Raw genomic sequence first — 22,154 nt, 5'->3', positions numbered from 1 at the left:
TCTTCTTCTACTGTGTTTCTTTCCCCCATTCCTGTCAGTTGTTTCCTTATGCTATCCCTGAAACTCTGTAAAACCTCTGATTCTTTCAGTTTATCCAGGTCCCATCTCCTTAAATTCCCACCTTTTTGCAGTTTCTTAAGTTTTAATATACAGTTCATAACCAATAGATTGTGGTCAGAATCCACATCTGCCCCTGAAATGAAGGGGCCAGATCAGTCAATCATCCAGACTGTTGCCCTGCAACTAGTGAAAAGGCTGGTGCCCATCTTCAGGAACTACACATTTGTCTGGCCCCTCAACAGATACCCCTCCATTGTGGTTGCACCTACGGTATGGCTGTCGCTGAGGCATGTGAGCCTCCCCACCAAAGGCAAGGTCCATGATTCATGGGGGAGGTGATAAGATACTGCTCTTAAAAAAATCCTTGGATCCCACCACTGTCCTGGACTAGATCTCCATCAACATAAAATCACCCAATCTTATTACTTACTCAGTTATCTATTTTTCCCAGTTTGTAATTGCATTATTACTTTACTTCATGCTTCCCTTTATCTATTTTTTCTCACTCTCTTTATATCATCTCTAGAGTAAACAGAGCATTTATTCACCATTTACCCTCTGATATTTCGCCCTTCATCTTTGTTTCCCTCATCCACACAACATGTGGGTTCCTTTCATCTTGGTGTCTGAGACACTTGCTTGGCCTTTCTAATATTCCCAGACTGTCACTCTTTCCTCTGAGGAAGGAAGAAATTGTTCTGAAAGCTACAAACAGTTTTCTCTTCCAACTGTCAGCATTATTGAAATTTTCGCTTAAAGCAAAGTATTGGCCATCCATTGTCTTTGCTTTTGTTCTACAAAAGTTGTATTTAATCATTGAACACCATTCCTGTAGGTTGTCTAATAAATGTACATCTGCTGTCAAAGTACCTTGTGTGAAAAATAGAAGAGAGCTTTAACACAGTGTAATTCTAATCACAACTTAAACAGGCACTATGAGCAAAAAGAAAATTATCCCCAGAGTAGGTGTTCGGTGCAAATCATTGGCTGCTAAGTTAAATGAATTACACTTAAAATTAATTGAAAATGCAAGGGCAAAAATGGGCAATTGGAGGTAGTTTATGTAGACAGACACCACATGCTCTAACAGCACACATATCATACATGAAAAATGATGAAGGAAGCTGCAGAAACTGTTTGCTGGCATACCCATGCATATAAAACTGCTCATTTTGTTTCTTCTAGTGAATGTTTCTTTTTGCAGGTATTCAAATTTGCATTTAGGTCATATAAGGTGAGTCAAAAGTTGCAACTACATTATTTGTGGAGATGCTGAAAAACAGAGGGCAGAGTTGTTGGAAATGGAATTATAAATCATGTACTTAATTGTTGTGACACACAATTCACCATTTGAGGTGAATGACAAACTGAAACAAAACAAATCAATGTCATATCTGTACACCATTTAAGACTTAATAAAACTGACAATTGCAAAAGCACTTGCAGAGTGGCAAACTGAAACAAATAGTTAAACTTCTATGTCCTGCAGCTGCACTGCTTGGACGAAACTGGAGGAATTGTTAAATTTGGTTGCCATCTTGTTGAAGCCACATCCAAATCATTCACATAACTCTTCTACACTTTATGTAATACTGTAAATGTTATTGCTGCACAGACTTGTCTGATGTTTCCCTGTGGTGTGCTTCTGTACACTACAGATTTGAGATGGCCCCGGAGGAAAAAAGTAGTGGTGTGAAATCTGGTGACCTATGTGGCTGTTCCACTGGATCCCTTTGACTTATCCAGTGCTCAGTTGAAACTTTATTAGGAATTAGTGTTGCTCATCTGAAATGTGGTGGAGGCCCATCTTGCTGAAAGAAAAATACTGTTGATTTGCTAGGGGGTACATCATACATATAGGGCAGGGGTAATCTCTCTAGATGCTATCTGTACAGTCCAGCAGTGAGCTGTTCATTAAATACAGGATCGATGACATCATTCCCATGTATGCCACATCACATATTTACCCTTGGTCAGTCTGATAAGCATCTGCAACAATGAATAGGTTCACAGTGGCCAAATGAAGAGGGTTGTCTATTCAGTTCCATTCAGATGGAAACAGGTCTCATTACTTAAATGAATGAAAGTTTAAATGTGTGGCTGGTGCATTTATCTTCCTGTAAACAACTCACAGGACTGTGTCTTTGCCATATCCATGAAGCTCCTGGACAAGAGTGCCTGTCACATTCTTGAGCCACTTACTGTGTTGACTGTGTTGGACTGTCAGCTAGTACACTAGCTGAGATTGGATGATCTGTTGCTGTACATGGCTACCCAGACCATTGTTTGTCACGGATAGTGCTTGTTGCCTTCAACAGCTTCAGTAAATGACCAATGGTTGTGTAATGTGGGGGTGGTTGATAAGGATGCTGGCTGATATTTCTCCACAGATTTCTGTAGACTTACACTGGCAGCATAGAAAAGAACAATTTCCAACCTTCCCTGAATTATGTAGTGACATTGTTGGGTAGTGGAAAAAAGAAAATAAACTGTGAGGTCATGATTTAAAACACTGAAAATTTTGTCCTATCATTTTTTTATCTGCACAAATGAGTTGTGGCATGTTGTGACTTTTGAATCACCCTGCATTAAATCATCGATAAATATAAATGTGGTCATCGAAAAATGTCAGTTATGTATCTGATGGAGTAGATCTTTGCTTTTTTGTTAAACGTAAGTTGAATAAGCATGAGTAGTTCATAGCAATTAAATGACAGCCAATTACTAATACAGAGCACAGAATTAAGTTTCTTTGTGAATTGACTAGCTAAAAATGAAGCCCTTTTCCATGACAAATGGATTGTGATGAACTATAATTCTTTTTATGAAGTTATTTTAAACATTCAATGACCACAAGCTGAAATTCACTTACAGTAACAAAGGAAATAAGAAACCTTAAACTATTATTAAATCACAGCTGGGGAAAGATTTTAATATTAAAGTTATCGAAAAATATCTTTACGGAATTTTACTCTAGGAACACGACTGATAGTCAGCTATAAATGTTTGAATTTTTGCTTTGTTAGCTAATGTGCTGAGAGGTTATTTTCTTAATGAGGCATTTCACTTTATTTCAAATTACTTGATTTATACATTACTGAAACTTATCTACAGATCATGACAGGGGGATGATTACAGAGGCATACATCAAATTAATTCAAGCATTCTCACTTTGTATTGTTTAGGTACAGCTTATTTGAATTTACTTACTATAGAGTTAACTACCTTGGTCAGGTGTAACACAAATCTTGTTAAGAGGTGTGTAATTATCCTTGTGTGTTTTCTTTTTCAGATTACAGGAGTAATTATCCTGTCAGTTGGTGCTGTCATTCAGGGAGTTTACTACAAATATGAACACTTTCTGGATAATAGATTCTTTTCTGCACCTGCACTGCTTATTGCTGTGGGAACAATTGTGCTGATAATATCATTTTTTGGATGCTGTGGTGCTGTGAAAGAGAACCACTGTATGATACTTACTGTAAGTTAGAAATTTGAAAGTGACTTTTTAAATGTTAATTATAGGGGTTGTAATACACTCCCTTTTAAAACAGTAAACTGCTCAGTTTCTTTCCACCTGTATACCTATGAATTTAATGGTGCATAGATTAAAGGGCTGAGATAATGACACTAATAAATAACTTTACTGTGAAATAAAAAAGAACCAAAATAAAGGCAAGGTGGTTTTCACATCTGTGATTACAAAATCTGCTGCTTGGTAAGTTTGAATAGTGTTGCCCTACATTGTGCATTGTAATGTGTTTGGCTGTTCCTTGGTATGTTGTCTGAAAGCTGGTACACACATTGCTGCTGAAGTATATCCCATTCTGATTGGCCCTCAGGTGATCCATTATGTAAGCAGGCTTACTGCTATGACACTGCACATTTCAACTGGTATTATGTTCTTTCAGGTTTGTCTGGTGATATTGCAGACATTCCATTTGTTAAACTCCTCATGGGAAGTGTTCACCAGGAAGGTGCAGTTACTGCAGCATTTGTCTTGAAAGATGAATCCACTGTCAAAACTTTGGTGGTAGCTGGACAGTTGGTTGTAGGATTCTTTACTGGGATTGTGCAGCCCTCAAATTACCCTTGATGACATTGGACATCCCTATGTGAGAAGATAAAGTGACTAAACAGTCTCCCTGTTGAACCCATGGAACTGCATGCCTGGCAACCTACTATTCTCCATTAATCGGGTGCTGCATACATCATGCAGTTATTGGTGACAAAATAGCAATTCTATTGTTCCAGGTTTCTTTGCAGGTGCTTCCTGCCCTCTGGTCTTCTTTCCTCATGCACCAGTGCTGAGCAGATCACCTGTTCATAATGAAGCTACATTGATTGTGTGGAGAGGGTTGTGAACTTTCTGGGTTGAAAAAGCCCTCAAATTACCTTCAAGAAGGTAGAACACAATTCTGTTGCATTCTCATGGAGTACCTGAAAGCAATAAACTAGAATTATCAACTATAACTGACCATTTCAAAGTAGAACTTCACTGCTTTGGCTCATGGTAATGACTGAATACTTAACTGACAGCACTGTGGTGGGCAATGTACTATACTGATAACCTCTTTCCAACAATGCCCAACTATCTAACTTTAGTGACTCTTAGACACATACCAATAGAATGAAGTGTATACAGGCTGCACTCAGATAAGTTTTAAGAGGCATTTATAATTTTTGTGCTTTTAAAGAACTGTTATTAAAATGAACAGGGTGAGTAAAGTTCTAGTATACTGTGCTTAAGAGCTTTTTCAGTATAAACCTACTTAATAGGCCTTAGTGTTCAGCATAACTTCTGGCTATGAAATCTTCATGTAAAAGGGTACTGTTTATGTGGCTCTTCAGTGAATTACGTAAATATTAAATCTTGCTATTTTGCAGAGCCAGTTTTGTATTAAAGTAGTGGATTGTATATATAACTGTCACGTGAGAATAAATAAAACTGAAACTGCTTTTGAGAAATTCATTAAAATTTATTTAGATTTGTGGTATTCTTGTTCTCTTATAAAAATTAATCATAAAAGCCAACACACAAAGAAAAACATTAAGTGGTACACAGATGAACTTACCAATATGAGGGAAAATGCTATTGTACAACATGTATAAAAATTCTCTTAAATATGGAATGGAGCAGAAATATGAACTGTACAAAGTGTATCTTGAATGTAAGAGAACCTACAGAACTAAGCTTAGAATGGCAAAAAGAACAGCATACGAAAGATACATTGAAGGGGCTCCTAATAGGTGCAAAGCTGCATGGAATGTTGTGCAAGAGCATTGCAGGAATGGTGAATTTAGCATAGCTCTTGACCGGATAAAGTTAATTTTTTTTTTCATGGACTCTGTGAGATTAGGAACAAAACTGAAACACACTAATGCAAGTGATCTACTTAAGCAACAACCACCTGCAAACAATACCTTTAAGTGGAGATTACAAAGGTAGTGGCAAAGTTCTCAAACTCCAAGAGCATGGACTACTCTTAGTTATCCAGCTGCATAATTAAAAAAAAACAGTGCATATAATTAGTGAACCATTGGCTTTTCTGTTTAATAGGTATCTAGAGTTTGTAGTCTATCCTACAACTTTAAAAATGCCATAAGTTATCCCAATGTATAAAAAAGGGACAAACATGATCTCAAAAATTACTGACCAGTTTCAATAGTTCCCATTTTCTCAAATATTTGAATCTCTTATAACCAACTAAACTACTACTTTGAGTCACATAACTTACTCTCTAATAGCCAATTTGGCTTCTGCAAGGGAAGAAATACCATCACTGATGTTCTTTCAATTGTGAATAAAGTAATAACAGCCTTTAAGAATAAAAATAAAGCCTCACTTCTTTTATGTGATTTAAGGCATTTGACTGCATTTCTCATATCATCTTACTTGCTAAACTCAAATTCTATGATGTGCAAGATTCTGCATTGGCAGTAATTGAATCATATTTAAACAATAGGAAGCAGTTTGCCTCTGTCAGAAACACTCACAATTGCTAGAAGTAAAGACAAGAGTCCCACAAGGTTCTGTCCTTGGACCCTTCTTTTTTATAATTTCAGTCAATGATTTGCCCCATTGAATCCCCAATACTGTTAATTGTTATTCTGACAAAACTTTGCTTGCTCAGCATGAGAACATCAGTTCTGCAAGATATGATGCAAGATGGCCTGGAAGCAGCACTAAATTGGTTCTCATCAAATACACTGCTTTGTAATTCTGATAAAAACGAACAGATTATACTAGGGTTGTCAAGAGGTTGCGGTGAAAGCAGTTAAAATTCTAGGAATTCATGTAGACTCTAAGTTAATGTGGGAAACACACCAACCATACCAGCACAAAATTGCCTAGTTACATATTTCATGTGGAAACTGAGAAGCCTGGTGACAAAAGAATATTTAAGGGTTATTTATTTTGGACTCTTTCAGTTGCACATAAAGTATGGAGTGCTGATATGGGGACATGCTCTTAACATCCCTGAAGTTCTAAAAATTCAGAAGTGACATGGGCAATGAGCAATTCTGGTAGATCAGAGCACTGCTGGCCATTGTTCATTCAGCTGAAAATATTAACAGTTATTAATCTTTATATATGCCTCAGCATTGTATGCAAAAAACAATATAGCAGATTTTGAAATGAGGGAAAACATGCACCACAATAATACCAGAGCAAAACAAAATTAGACATACCTAGGCACAGGCTGACAAAACAGGGAATTCCCATCTAATCAATAGTTTAAAAATATTTAATAAACTTCCATTTTCTTCTTGGTCGCCTCACATAAGTAGATTCAGGAGCAAGCTACTAAACTGGTTACTATAAATCCTTTTTACAATATAACAGAATTTATGAATATAAAATAAATTGACATTAATTTTTAAGGATTTCATTGTGATGTCACTGAATGTATTTCTTATGTTAGGGTCTATGTTATCATCTATGGGCACTATTTGCAATGCTCATTTAGCTTTAAGTTAACTATTCAAGGAAAATGTTAAGATATCCATGTAAATTGCCTATTCAACCTCAGGTGCTCAATGGTGAATAAAGAATCTGAAATCATTGTTCATTAAATGTAAACAGCTAGTTGGTCAAAGAATGTTACTGTTAATACATAATTATATTTATTTAAATTAAGACTACAGTACTACTAACCGCCTGCACTGACTGGGTGAGAAGAAACTCCTACAGGCCTTTCCAAAAATAATTCCTACAAATTTCAAACATTCTGGCATTCCAAATGGAATTACTGTGGAATTAAATGTTAAGTTTGTTCTTATGAAATAATGTACTAAAGAGGGGAGACAAATACATGCTCCATGGATACACACTGTGGCGGAGAGCTCAGATTTCTTGTGGAACTAATCTGCTAATATCATACCTTCAGGCCTGAGATACTGAGTTTACAATGATATTGTAATGTTGCAGAGTCAATAAGAAAAAGGACAGAAAGATGATATATTGTGGATTCATGAGTGTGACTGACTTCGGAAATGAGTACCATGACTGAAACAGTATTGCTTTGAAAGAGATTAAACTTTCCCTTCAAATAATTAGTAAATAATGATCATTAATACATGCAACAGTTACCCAACTGTGTGTATAGAAAAAAGAATTATGATCCTGTTGTTTAGTTAATGGGTATTTCAATATTTAATACCCTCACAAATATTACACATATTCATAAATATGCAATGTTTCTCAAGTGTAAGATTACTGTTAACTTTTTATACAATGTTTTCCAGTTTTCTGCATTGTTGGGAGTTATATTCATCTTAGAATTGGCAGCTGGAATAGCTGGTTATGTTCTTGAAGATGCAGCTGTGGAAGTAATAAACAAGAGAATGAATGACAGTATGGTGCATTATAGAGATAGTCCAGAAATAACTATTGTATGGGACAGCATTCAAAAAGAAGTAAGTACTCTGACTTTTACACTACTGTTGCAATTTTGGTCACAACATTGACTTTTCATTTGGAATTAAAACATGTGGTTTTCTGGGGACATAAACCACTGGTTCTACTCTCCCCCACCCCCAATAATAGCACTAGTCTACTGCAGGAACACCGTGTCTTCGCCAGATCAGTTCTCTGTAGTATGTGCTCTATGCGACACGCACTGTGTATATGTTGCGAGAATAAAAGTATTCATAGTGACAGGAGTGAGAGCGATTATCATCGTAATTATTATGCCCACTCCCCACTCCGGTGATTTGATCCTTTGCTTCTGTGTACAAAAAATATCAATCAGCATATTTAACCTCTATTTGTCTGGAGTAGTGATTTGTTCTTTCAGTATATTTCATTCATAAAATTTCTGATTACTAGTAACACAATGTTGTGCAGAGCATCTATAATACAAGCAGCAAAATATAATATAGTTGGGTGATACACAACTGTTCTAATAGTTTTGTGCATTTCTACATTATAATAATGAAAACAATATTTTCATAGAAATTGACCAATGATTAAAAAGTCAAGCAGAACCTAAATCCTTAGACTAAGACAAGTACACAAAGTAAAGCTTGTGTAAAGGGTATCACAGTAATCAAGTATATGTCTCCTGTTTTCATATGGTACATGTTTAAGAAGCAAATTTTAGAAAAGAGAAGAGAAAAGAAAAGAAAAGCTGGATATTAAGACTGTATTCACGAAGCAGTTCTGGCTGTCATCAAAACTGGGTGTACCTTTGAAATGTTAAATTTGGGGCAAATCCAGATACTGGGTGGTAGTACTCATAGAACAAAATTTTTAAATCCATTTAGTATTAAAGTACTGACACTGATGTGGCCATAATTAAAATACATGGAAAAAATATTTAATGTGCAAAAGATAAGAACACTACCAGTGTTCAAATACTGGTGCTGTAAGGTGGTGTGAATGTAGACCATTCAAGGCGTGTGGCTGGTGGATACTTTAACCAGTGGCAAGTCAAGCATCCAGGTTTGCACCTCTAGTCTCACTAAAATTACTGCTGTAGCAGTCTAAATTGAAATATTCACTCATTTGAAAAGAGTGATATTTACCTCTTCCTTCTTGGAGATGCAGTATCATCCAGTTGTGATATAGAATGCTGTGTAATAAATCATTCCACAATGGCTTCCAAAGTTACCATATTATGGTATATCCAGGTATCATTTTCAGAGGATGTACTGTAAAGACTTTTATGCAAGTATGTATTGTCTCATACACATTCAATACATCCACCCAGAATCATGGTCAGGGGAAGAAAGTTAAAGATTGAAAAGTTTGATGTCACCTTACAAAAACATTAGACTACAGATATGTTGATCTTTCCTTCATGCATCTTTTTTGGTTTGGCTATGTTTATATTGCATCTTTGCCCTGCAGTGTTCAGTTACTTATTAACTGACATACTGTATGGATAAACCAAACAGCACTGCAATGTAACCCCTTTGCTGTGGATAATTGTTGAAAAAATAAGTCTTTACAAATGTTAATTTTGAAGGAGATAGCTGAAATAAGCTGCACAGATCTGATTGCTTAAAAATAAATGTTCATGGGAACTTAATTTCTCATTGCTCTGCTGCAGTTGACTCTTCTAATAAATTTCTGTAGTTGTTGTGGTCCAGAGAATACCATGGTTGTCTGATAATGTGAAACCAATTCAGGTGTGTTTAGATTTAGAACACTGAAAGTTGCTTTCTGTGACTTGGCATTACATCACACAGAGCAGCTCAGTCTTTAAGGTACTGGCCCTGTCTCACACACATTCTCAGGTCTCATAATTGCTGACAAGAAGTAAGTAAGTTAGTAAGTTTTCTTCACACAAAATAATTTTTTACAGTTACTACTTCACATCTAAAAATTCATCTATTGACTAAGAGTTTGCATTCAGAAATTCTTTTAATTCGCTTTTGCAAGTTGGTTAGTTATCTGTCGGATTTTTAATACTATTTGGCAAATGACTGAAGATTTTTGTGGCAGCATAATTCACCCTATTCTGTGCCAAAGTGAAATTTAATCCAGACTAGTGAATATCATCCTTTCTTCTAGTGTTGTAGCTTTACACTTCACTGTTATTTTTGAATTGGGATGGGTTATTAATGACGAATTTCATAAGTGAATATATGTATTGTGACTGTGAATATCCTGAGTTCCTTAAATGTCTGCAAGGCGATCTTGGGTGGGCGTCAGCTATTATTCTGATTACATGCTTTTGTGCTGTGAATAATTTCTCTTAATGACAAATTGCCCCAGATATGATGCCATAAGAAAGCAGTGAATAAAATAGGCATAGTAGGCTAATTTACTGAAATGTATATCACCAAAATTTGCAATAACCCTAATAGCATAAGTAGCTGAACCTAACTGTTTCAGCAGATCATCGATGTGTTTCTTCCAGTTCAATTTCTCATCAATGTACACACCCAGTAATTTTGAGTAATCTACCTTAGCAACAGACTTCCATTCAGTCTATATTTATCAACGGTGTTACGTCACTTACTGTACAGAATTGTATAAACTGTGTTTTCTCAAAATGTAGTGAGTCCATTTGCAGAGAACCACTTAATAATTTTCTGAAAGACATCATTTACAATTTCCTCAACTGATTCTTGCTTCTTGGATGTGATTACTATACTTGTATCAGCAAAAAGAACTAACTTTATATCTTCATGAATATAGTGGCAAGTCCTTTATATATTAAGAATAAAGGACCCAACACTGAACCCTGTGGGACACCATTCTTGATACCTCCCCGCTTAGAGGACTCTGCTGGTTTTTGTAGCTATCTGTACTGTTATTTTCAACCTTCTGCATTGTTCCAGTTATATGAATTAAACCATAAGTGCACTGTCCCATTCATACCACCATTCTTAAGCTTATCTAGAAGAATTTTTTGATTCACACAATCAAAAGCCTTGGAGAGATCATAAAATATCCCAATGAGTGATGGTCGGTTATTCATTGCATTTAATATTTGATCAGTGAAAGCATATATAGCATTTTCTGTTGAAAAGCCTTTCTGAAAACTAAATTGACATTTTGTTAGTACTTCATTTTTGCAAATATTTGATGCTACTCTTGAATACATTACTTTTTCAAGAATTTTAAATAAAGCTGTCAGTGAGATTGTATGGTCGTTTTTAGCATAACATCTATCCCCTTTTTTATGCAATGGTTTAACAGTAGTGTGTTTCAGTCTACCTGGAAAAATTCCCTGTTTCAATGAGCTGCTACATATGTGGCTGAGAATCTTTGTTGGGAACAAGCTTTTAGTACTGTGTTGGAAATGCCATCAATTCCATGTGAGCTTCTAGAGTGAATTTATTATTTTCCTGATTTCAGTAGGAGAGATGGGTTGAACTTCAACTTTATCAAATTGCATAGGTACTGCCACTTCCATATACTGCCTTGCATTTTCTAAAGAATAGCTGGAACCAGTTTTAGAGAAAACACTTAAATGATTTTTCATGTTTTCTACTTCTGACTTCTTGTTAACAAACTTTCCATTGTGTTTGATAGTCTTCCTGAGGCCTTGGTTGCCCTGTTTCCCTTTTCACAATACGCCAAATTGTTTCAATTTTATTATCAGATGTGCTAATCTGACATAATGCACATACTTCTGGACTTTTAAATAACTTTTCTTAATACAGTGCAGTAGTTTTTATAGTGTTTCGTTGTTTCGGGATAATTACTCCTCCTAGCTATAAGATACATTTCCCTTTTCTGTTTACAAGAGATATTTATTCCTGTAGTAAGCCATGGCTTTCTACATGGTTTCTTCAATTATATTTCACAGTTTTCTTAGTGAAACTGTTTTCAAATATACTCACAAAGGTATCATGAAATAAGTTAAATTTCAAATTAGCATCATGTTCCCTGTAAATCTCATCCTAGTGTAGTTGTTGCAAGTGTTCCCTAAAATTTTGAAGTGTTAAATTGTTAATGAAATGCACTATTTTGGAGGAGTGTTTTGCATTACTGTATGGAGCTATATCATATACTGTAATTAGCTGTGTCATGATCAGACAGACCATTCTCAACAGGAAAAGTTTTTATTTGATTAAATTTATCTTGGTCTATGAAATCATTGTGTGCTGCTTTCCTGTACCACTTGTGTAGGAAAATCAATAACTGATGCCAGGTTGAAAGAACAAAGTAATACTTAAAGGTAAAGTTTTCTATTGGACTCTTTCAGAAAATCTGCTTTGAAATCCTCACAAACAATAATTTGCTTTCTTCTGTCTGACAAATAGCACAACAAAGTATCAGTTTTTCAAAAATAGTTGAAAATTTCCCAGTGGGGACCTATACACAGCTACAATTAGAAAAGTGCCTTTATTTAAAGCTCACATGCACAAGCTTCTGTGTTTTGCTCTATGCAAAATTTTTTAGTTTCCAAATTTTTCACACTGACTGATTTCAACATATATGGCAACTCCTCTCCATAGTCTGTCTACTTAAATGTGCTGAAAGCTTCTATCCTCCTACATTTACCATTTCCACACCTGTGACTATATGATGATCAGACAGGCATAGTACATCTATTCCACCCTCAGTTCCTAAATCTTGTATACAAACAAGAAGCTCATCTACTTTGTTTTTTTAATCCCCTAATATTCTGATGCAATATATTAACATTTTTTTACTGTGCCTGTAAGTGAATCTTTAGACATACTATTTTTCACTGTACTGTTATGAGAATCTTGATATTTTCACATCAGTAGTACCTGCCTGCCTGAAATTTTCATTAAGCTTAATTTCAATCAATGTAGGATGACTGGATACTGACTTTATCCTAAAAAGTACTCCCATGAGTTTGTGGCCCCCATTAAAGATTTTGCTATCATCCCAATTGAAACACTTAAACAATTTTTGTTAATTACACTCAGTGGTTAAAAAAATTACAGAAAATGTTACCATTCAGTGGTTCCAATTGAAATACATGAGGTAAGATAAAAGATAAGACATATTATGTTTTATTGATAAATCGGTGAAATAATGTGAATAAACAATGCTGATTGCATTGTTTCAACTTCAGACATGATACTTGTATACTTGGATAACAGAATGTAAGTGGTAGACAGCTTACTTTCTAAGACTTCAGTTAGGCCAAAAAATGTTCTCAAGGCCTAAAGAACAGAAAGACATGATAGGACATCACTGTCACCCTACCTGAAGGGAATGCATATGACCAATTGAACTTGAAACTGATCCACCGTATTCCTGCCTCTCGAGAGTAGTGCATTAGACAGGTACAGATCCAAGACTATTGGCAACTGAAGACTGTCACAGTACTTGCAGCATCTTGGAAACAAAATTGACACAGTTACACATACATAATCAGCTGTTGTGTACAATCTAAAGCAGCTGCTTGCCACCTTCTCTCAAGGTGATTATTGCAATTTAGAGATCACTAGGTGCCAAGGCAGATCTGAGTACTGGATGCCATATCACCTGTGCCTATCATGGTATCAACTGCGTAGTGCAAGAGTACAACCACCACAGTAGCATGTGCAGAGTACAAGCATTAGTGGTGAAAGTTGGCCAGCTGATGCTGTAGATCAGCCAGCTGGTAGTGTCTTGCAGCATCAATGGAGACTGCAGCTGGTGAAGGGTAGAAGGTGCTGCCGCAGAGGTGCCACATCTCACTCGCCTATGCAGACATCTAACATGCAGGGTGTTGTCTGCTGGTAGCATCTGTATTTCAAAGAACATGGGCAATGCTGTACCAAGATGTGTGTGTACCCAAATGCCGATGACAATCGACCATAGGCACTTAGATTGCTGGCTAATGCCACAGTGTCTATTCATCAGGGATTGATCCACTGTCTGTAAATACCTGATACACTAGCTCAGATTTATGCATCTACCCACACACCCTGTCTACATTGGTGCCAACTGCATATGACATTCTGCCCAGCATCTGCAAATAACTTGGCTATTTTCACAGGGCCGCAGAGAATGAGGATCTATATTTTGGCCTCAGCTGTGTCTTCCCATGGAATTTCACTGTGGCAGACATTGGTGAACCAATTAAAGGCACAGATATCTTGGCATCTTCAGCAAGACATCTCCAATACCTGCCTTGCAGACTGGACCACTGGGCTGATGGCCACAGGCTTCCAGCACCAGACACCCACCCAATCTGCCCAGATGACCACTGTGATCTGTGAATATGCCACACTACTGAAAGACTTTATGGCTTTAACAAAGCCACCAGGCATACTGAGGGACACCAGACACTACACTGTCCAACACACACAAACTGAGGGGCCACCAATCTCCTGCCAATATCAAAGACTGGTGTCAGACCAGTTGAAGATAGCAAAAGCGGAGTTTGGTAACATGGGTTGAAGAAGGCATTATGCATTTATCTGATAGACCCTGCTCTTTCCCCTGCACCTTATTTGAGAAGTAGGGTGCGTGGGCAGCCTTGCAGAGACTAGAGCTTTAAACACCTGCACAGGTGCCCACCAGCTCTGCTCTGCTCTGTGACTACAACTACACATTGACTGATGATGCTTGTGTATACAGTGTACTAGATTGTGCCAATGCCCACACAGATTCTGGTAGCAAATGACATCCCAATGACATATCAATGATATCTATTACTACACACTTTCGTTTATTTGAAAGTTCATGACTTTCAGCCTCCAGAATGCAGCACATGTGACAGAGGTTTGTTGAATCAGTGATCCATCGTCTGCTGTTTTGCTTCACATACCTGGATGACATCTGTCTTCTCAGCACCATCAGAACAATGCTGTCAGCATCTCTCTCAGGTTTTCCAGTTACTTAGTGAACAAGGAATAATGCTGAATGTGATGAAGTGCATCTCAGAGTAGCCACAAATAGACTTTCTAGGCAACCACATTACCCCCTCACTCTCGGTACCATTGATAAGCAAGGCTGATGTTATCTGCCAGCTGCCCCAGCCAGCCACATGCAAAGAATTATGGTGCTATTTAGGGCATATTGAACCTTTGACAGTATATGCTGCATGCAGTTTAGTTAAAGCCACTGATATCCATTCTGGTGGACTGACCTGAGGACATCGTTATTTCACTAAATAAATGAAATAAATAAAAAACCTTTAAACCAACAAAGAAAATAAATTTAAAGATACAGGTAAAAACTTTTTCAATCAAAGTATATCAACTTACCATAACAAAACCGTGGTAAAGTACCTCATCCTAAGGATGTCGGTCCACCAGAATGGCTATTAGTGGCTCTAACTAAATTGCATGCAGCATATACTGTCAAAGGTTCAGTATGCCTAAATAGCACCATAATTCTTTGCATGTCCTAAAGACTTCCTGTCTAAACAAGTGATAGTGGATGTGGCACTGGTGGCACATCCTGAGCCAAATGCACTGTTGGCTGTGGTAGATGTGAATCAGACTGCAGTGGGCAGTGTACTCAAATGTCAGTTAAACCTGGCAGCTGCTAACTTTCTTTTGTAAAAAGCTGACTGCCTCATAAAGAAATGGAGCACATATGAGAGGAAATGACTGGAGATTTACGAAGCTATCTAGTATTTCTACCCTCATGTCAAGGCTCATGCCTTCAAAATATTTACTATCCCCCAAGCTCCTGACATTATTATTATTATTATTATTATTATTATTATTATTATATTATTATTATATTATTATTATGGCAAAATAACCTGAACCGCTTGCTGAGACAACACTTTGAGCTGCTGTACATAGCCCAATTTACCACAGATGTCCAGCACATCTCAGGTATGGACAACATTATGGCAGAATGCCTCTTGCATCAGAGTAGTCTCTACAATGGAATATATGGCACTTGCAAAAGTGTAGAAGTTTGATCAGGAGCTTAAAGGCCTGTGAAGACAGTCATCATTACAACAGCTTGTGAACATTCCTGGAACCAGTGTACAACTGTATTGTGATGTATCCATAGCCATGCCCACGTCCATACCTGCCTCCAAACATCTGTCAGAAAGTGTCTGAATATCTGCATAATCTGAGCCACCCAGGCACAAGATCTAAGCTCCATCTAATTCTAGCTGACTTTGTGTATCCAGGGGAAATGGAGGACTACAGAGAGTGGACGAAATGTCTGCAGTACCAAATCAGCAAGATTAGGAGGCATGTTCATGCACTAGTAGGTAATTTCCCAATGCCAGTGTGCTTTACACATTTCCACACCAATATCTTTTGATTGCTATCACCCTCAAATGATCAACATTACCTGCTCACCATTTTAAACCGATTTACTTGTTGGCCTGAAGCAGTCCTAGTAGCCAATCTTAGTCAAAACATTGACACCTTCAAAAGGCACTGGATTTTGCAGTTTGGCTGCCCTTCCCATGTCACAACAGATAGAGGCAGTCACAAAGCTGGCAGCATGAGCCATAATTGCATGACCAGCTACCATCCAGCCAGGAACAGAATCATGGAATGATGGCACTGCACCCTAAAAGTGGGTCTGATATACTCTGTGGTCAGGTGGACTGAGGATCTACCAGTTATCCTTGGGCTTCACAACACCTACAGACCAGACCTGGGTGGTTCCTTGACAGCTGGTACATGGAGGAAACACTGAGAATATGCTGTAATTTCATAGAAGCTGCCACACCCCCCCTCCCCCATCAAGAAACCTATCAACACTTATTGGGCATCTTGGAGAGATACACCCCCACAGCTATCCAGACGTGGTACTGGTCCACTGTTCACACACAAGGACTTCAGCTTGTGCTTACAGGATGCAGTGTAGTGTTGTGTGGTGACAGTGTGGCTCTCCAGCCACACTACATAGGTCCACACGAGGTTGTCAGCAGGAGAAACTGCACCCCGGATATTATCTTAGATCGAAAATAGACCATGGTCACCAGACATGACAGTATGTATTCCATGTGTGGGCTGACAACCACTACCTACTCTGCTGCCTGGTCCAGCTTCAACCTGTGCCCCAGAAGCCAGCAGTTTCTGTACCACAGTGCACAAGATCTGGCAGTCATGTGCACTTCGCAGTGTACTTTCTAGATGGCACTCTGCTCCCACTGAGGGGCCTGTTGTAGGGACCGCAGATGTCATCTGGTACATGTTGTTAGTGCACAAGTCTCAAGTGTCAATTTCATTTGTGTGCTAAGTAGTTGGGCACATTCCACTAGGGATGCTGTCTTTGTTCTCATGACATGCAAAGCTTTCTTTTGTTACATTTTGTATGTTTGTTGTTCTTTGTTTTTTACTTTGACTTGTGTGGGTTCCTATGCACAATGTATTTAGCAATACAGGCAAACAGAACTCACAAAGTGCAAGTGATCTGTTCCCACATTCCTAGTCTGAGAGTTCAGCATTCAGTCTGAGCTCTGTATTTGGCATTCTATGATCAAATAAACTACTGTCATTGTGTTAAAGATATTCTAGTGTACAGGTTATTCCCGTAGCACACACAGCAGTCGAAAGGCCTGATTCTCATACATAGAGGCCAAGCTCAAGATGCTGACTGACACATTCAAGGGAATGATTGTGCTGATATGAGCTGAGGAGACATCCACAGCAGGCCTGCTGCCATTGCAAATACCATAAGGTGACTTACGGCACATCTGACATTGTACCTTACAAAAGTTGGAAGAAACCTGGAATTTAAAAGCCTTCACCAAGGAATGGAGAAGAAACTTTGCCCCTATTTAAGAGAAGCTGTTGGCTTGTTGCATTTATATTTGTCTACCTCACACACATGCAAATACGAGAAGCTGAGTGCTGTATTACTTTGTCCATTTGGAGAAAAATAACTAATCTGAAAAAATTATGGCTTTTATGCTTAAGCTACTCAGCATTTGTTTCTAGACACTTAATAACATTTACATAACACTGAACAGAATATTGTCATTTGTCTGTAAACGGACAATTGAGATCTGTTTAATGAGAGTTGAAAGTTGTCATGAACTAAAATATTTTCAAAATTACATAAGTTCTCATTAACAAATTCCTTTAATTTGTTTTGAGTAGCCAGGAATTGAAGGGGTTACAAAAAGTGCTAACTCTCATTTAATAATGATTGATCTGATAAAGTTATGTACTGAATGTAACAATTAGTTCTTTGAGTAGGCAACTATCAGAAAATATTATCTCCTACATAACTTGTTTGGTATCATTGTATGTCCTTGCCTTTTAAGACATGTTCTTTCCTTAAGACAGTAATGCAAAATATGCTGTTGTTTATTAGTACTTTCTTCTGCTGACCCTCTTCAGTTATCATTTCTATTCCTCATGTCTGCCAATTGTCATGTAACTTAAAATGTCTGTTTCACAAAGTGTGCCTAATTCGGTATGTACTCAATTAGTATTCATCTTTTCCAGTTCAGTTGCTGTGGGACCAATAATATTACAGACTGGGGCATTATATACAAAAATGGGTCACTACCAGACTCTTGCTGTGCCAGTTTCTTACATACACAGTACAGCTGTAATGTCACAATGGCAGAAGAGCATCACATTAGGAGCTGTCATGTTGCAGTTCAAGAATCTGTAATAGCAAATGCTGTTACACTGGGTGGTGTTGGTGTTGGAATAGCATTTATTCAGGTTAGTGTAAATTAAAATTGAGGTTTGTGGTAAAGTTGTCACTTGCAAGCAAAGCACAGATGATTCCTTCAAAAAGGAATCATACTATGCCAGGCATAGCTTGTGGTAACTCTAATAGTGCCTTCATTGAAAGGATATTACGTTACATCCAATCATTTAGCCCTGAGTGATGGTTACCAAAATTTGTCATGTAGCTACTACAGTAAACAATCTTCCTCTGAACCTTAAAAGTATTGTAACACAGTTGTGGTGCTGCCTTTGGATAAACAATGAAATGTTTGATATGGTGATAGTTAACGTAAGTGTTTGAAATACTTTGGTGAGGAGGCAAGGGAGATAGTCAGCCCCTCTTCCATTTAAATTGCTGATTAATGTATTGCTTTACAGCCAAGAAAAGGTTTCACACTCCATTTCTTACTCTGTGTGAACTGAACAATACTTATCATTAAAAAGCTTCATGCATGTTCCACACTGTGCTGCCACAGGTGTTAATAGTGTAAGGTACATGTAAATAACCACCACTGCTACTACCACTACATTTGCTGCTAAATGCTATAAACCACAGGCTACTAAAAATGCTTACATGTGCAACTCCACAAGGTGCAAGGTACCTGACACCTGAGCATGTTCAATGAATGGTGTGGGAAATTAAAGCATTTAACAGAATTTAAAGTGGTGCATTACATACTTCCTGTGTTTGATAATAGATGAACTACTTTAATTGTGATAACAATAATTCAAGGGGAACTAGTACACCCTATATTTTTGGAAGGATTTAAAATTTTGTCTGAATGTTTCCTGTTATGAACAGGTACACCATACGTTCCTTTCTCACACCACCTGCAATGTACTATTGTGATATTTTTGTTTCAGCTACTGGGAATTATTCTGTCCTGCTGTCTCGCCAAGTCCATACGAAAACACTATGAATCTGTGTAACATTAGAAATTCCTCTAAGTAAGGCAAACATGTACATGATTCATCAACTGCAATTTTCAGACTGATGCATGTGAAATGAAGTAAAATCATGTTGTGCCATACTCAAAATTAAAAGCATTGAAAGTTATTACAGTTAATCTTGTTGGTCAGAGACAATTACTGAGAACTGTTGTGTAAATAAATAATGGCTAATTCTGTGTTCCTTTTGTATTGAAACTACAATTTTAACAAATAAAATTGAGCTCAAGTTTGATTATAGTGAAAAAACTTTCTACTCTACCTTCCAACTTAGTTACAGTGAATTAATCCTACTGATGGGATTATTGGTCTGGTCTACAAAGACAATGTATGGTGACTTTAGAAAATTTAATTTCAAACTTCCTTGTTTCACACCAGTAAACAAAAATTGCTAGTGTTGCTGAACAAATAATTCAAAAATGTACTGGTTCTGGAGAGACCAATGTATTCTAGTTGCCACATTCCCTGGTGATATAAATACTTCAATTATGTGAAGGACTGTGTGTTGGAAGTGGAGAATAGTACATTGAGAGCATATATTGTAGATTCCTTCAGTGATGCCGAAATTGCAAAATTTTCTTGTCGCCAATAAATAGTACAGCTGAAATAAATGTTCATAATTTGCAAATCAAATGTTGTTACATAATAAGCAGCTGTGGATTCAATGTCTGTTCCTTCAGGCAGGCACACATCTCTGTAAGAACATTGTTCAAAGTGAACTGTCAACACATTGTACAATTACAGAAATTGCTGGGGTTGGGAAATGTTAGCATAAAAAGGTAGTATGGGCAAAAATAACTTGAAGATGCAAAGTAAATGTGTGTTACGTAATGTCCCCACATTTGTACTTCACTTGGATAATATGAATAAACATTTGAAAGCTTCTTTAGAAAATCGATGTAGACTTGTTGCACAGGTGTGCATGCTACACAGCACTTCAGAACAACTCAGTGGTTGCCAACAGATTTGAAAAGCTACTAAAATATGTATGTGTGGAATGCTACTGGACTTCATCTGAAAGTGTTCAAAGATTAATGGGGTAAGCTTTCCACTAAGAGATGTGATAGCTTTCAGATCAGACATGCTTCTATGTATTTAAATAGTTTAAATGGTTCAAATGGCTCAGAGCACTGTGGGACTTAACTTCTGAGGTCATCAGTCCCCTAGAACTTAGAACTACTTAAACCTAACCAACCGAAGGATATCACACACATCCATGCCCGAGGCAGGATTCGAACCTGCGACCGTAGCGGTTGCGCAGTTCCAGACTGTAACGCCCAGAACCACTCCGCCACTCCGGCCGGCAAAAAGTTTAAAGATGGATAAATTTCAGAACAGAATTTTTTTTGACTGTGTTTATGGAATTCTAGAATACTGGCAACTTTATCAAAGTTCAGAGATGATTGGAAGACCCTTATCTTTCTTCACCAAATGAAATTATTAAAATATCTTACCTACAATTTAAAAACAGTTGACTTGTGCTATCAATGAGTTATGATAACAAACTAAAGACATAACAGCCAAAGAAGTAATCGGAAATGTAAAAAGAAAATTGGTCCAAGAGCTTACACTAACGTGGAATCATAGGAAGTTCTGTGCCAAAAATCACAGCAGAATTATTTCTCAATTTTTGGTGAAAATAGTGATTTGAAAGTAATACATGAAATGATTTCAGGTGATATCTTTGAAGGTAGAGAATGTAGTCTCACAGTGGCCAGTCTTTGAAAATAAACGATTTCTGATGAAATGCTTGAAGAATTGTCCTGAAAACAAATTTGAACTAACAATGTACATATGTATAACAAAGTGGAGCAATGAATGTGACTGGATTATTCATAGATTCTTAATCACAAGTGGTAATTGTTTTTATGTAAATCGAAATTCTGAATAAATATTTTTGTTCATGGACAAATCTGTATTGGTTATTAATCACCCAAATGAATTATGCCAAAATCTGGAGGTAATGGCTGCATGTTGCATGTGCTCACACTTCAGTTCTCATTGTCTGGGTGTGCAACGTCTGTGTTGCTGCCCTCATTAGGGAGTGTGCAGAGGCACACTCGCAAGAAACACACATTCTCCCAAGAGTGCACCAATAGACTGAAATTGGTGGTGGGATATTCGTACATTTGGGAACCATAAAAGAGCTGTAATGTGACATGTACAATAATGCTTAGACGTGAACGTGTAAAACATACGTATTTTTCCATCTATACTTTCAAAACGCATGCAGTAATGTTTTGTGAAGGTTGCGCATGTTAAACCTGACAATGTGTTGCATAATACAGAAAAGTAACAATGTACATTACATGTTTTAGTTCAGAAACCACTCTGAATATGGCATACGTCCATATGAAGTCATTCTACTTCAAATGATCATTCCTGTCATCTCGTCAAACGTTGACCATTCCTCCCAGGACAGCTTATAAAAGCAGATTCTTGAATTTTCTTTTGAGTGCATATGCCAGATAAGTCAGATCCGAAAATCTAGATTCTAATTTTCTGAAATACTGCTCGTGCTGTTTTCACGGAGTCTTTCATTGTCAACACTTGTGTGTATTGATGGCTGTAACATGGGTGGTGCCAAAAAAAAAATACTTTATAAT

The 22,154-nt window shown here is 37.3% G+C and overlaps 1 protein-coding gene across 1 annotated transcript in view; it reads left to right on the top strand.

Annotated features, from left to right (window-relative positions):
* Positions 1–19,783, top strand: part of LOC126251263 (CD63 antigen-like) — a 54,316-nt gene extending 34,533 nt beyond the window's left edge. The window contains exons 2-5 of the mRNA XM_049951625.1: positions 3,353–3,541; positions 7,810–7,980; positions 18,367–18,591; positions 19,465–19,783. Of these exons, the coding sequence (XP_049807582.1) occupies positions 3,353–3,541; positions 7,810–7,980; positions 18,367–18,591; positions 19,465–19,530 (651 nt within the window). The 3' untranslated portion in view covers positions 19,531–19,783. The remainder of the gene's footprint in view (positions 1–3,352; positions 3,542–7,809; positions 7,981–18,366; positions 18,592–19,464) is intronic.
* The last annotated feature ends 2,371 nt before the right edge of the window (positions 19,784–22,154 follow it).

Source organism: Schistocerca nitens, chromosome 1 (genome assembly GCF_023898315.1).
Source record: "Schistocerca nitens isolate TAMUIC-IGC-003100 chromosome 1, iqSchNite1.1, whole genome shotgun sequence".
NCBI classification, from domain to species: Eukaryota; Metazoa; Arthropoda; class Insecta; order Orthoptera; family Acrididae; genus Schistocerca; species Schistocerca nitens.
Note: the sequence above shows the minus strand (reverse complement) of the source record. Positions and strands in the feature narration are given on the sequence as shown.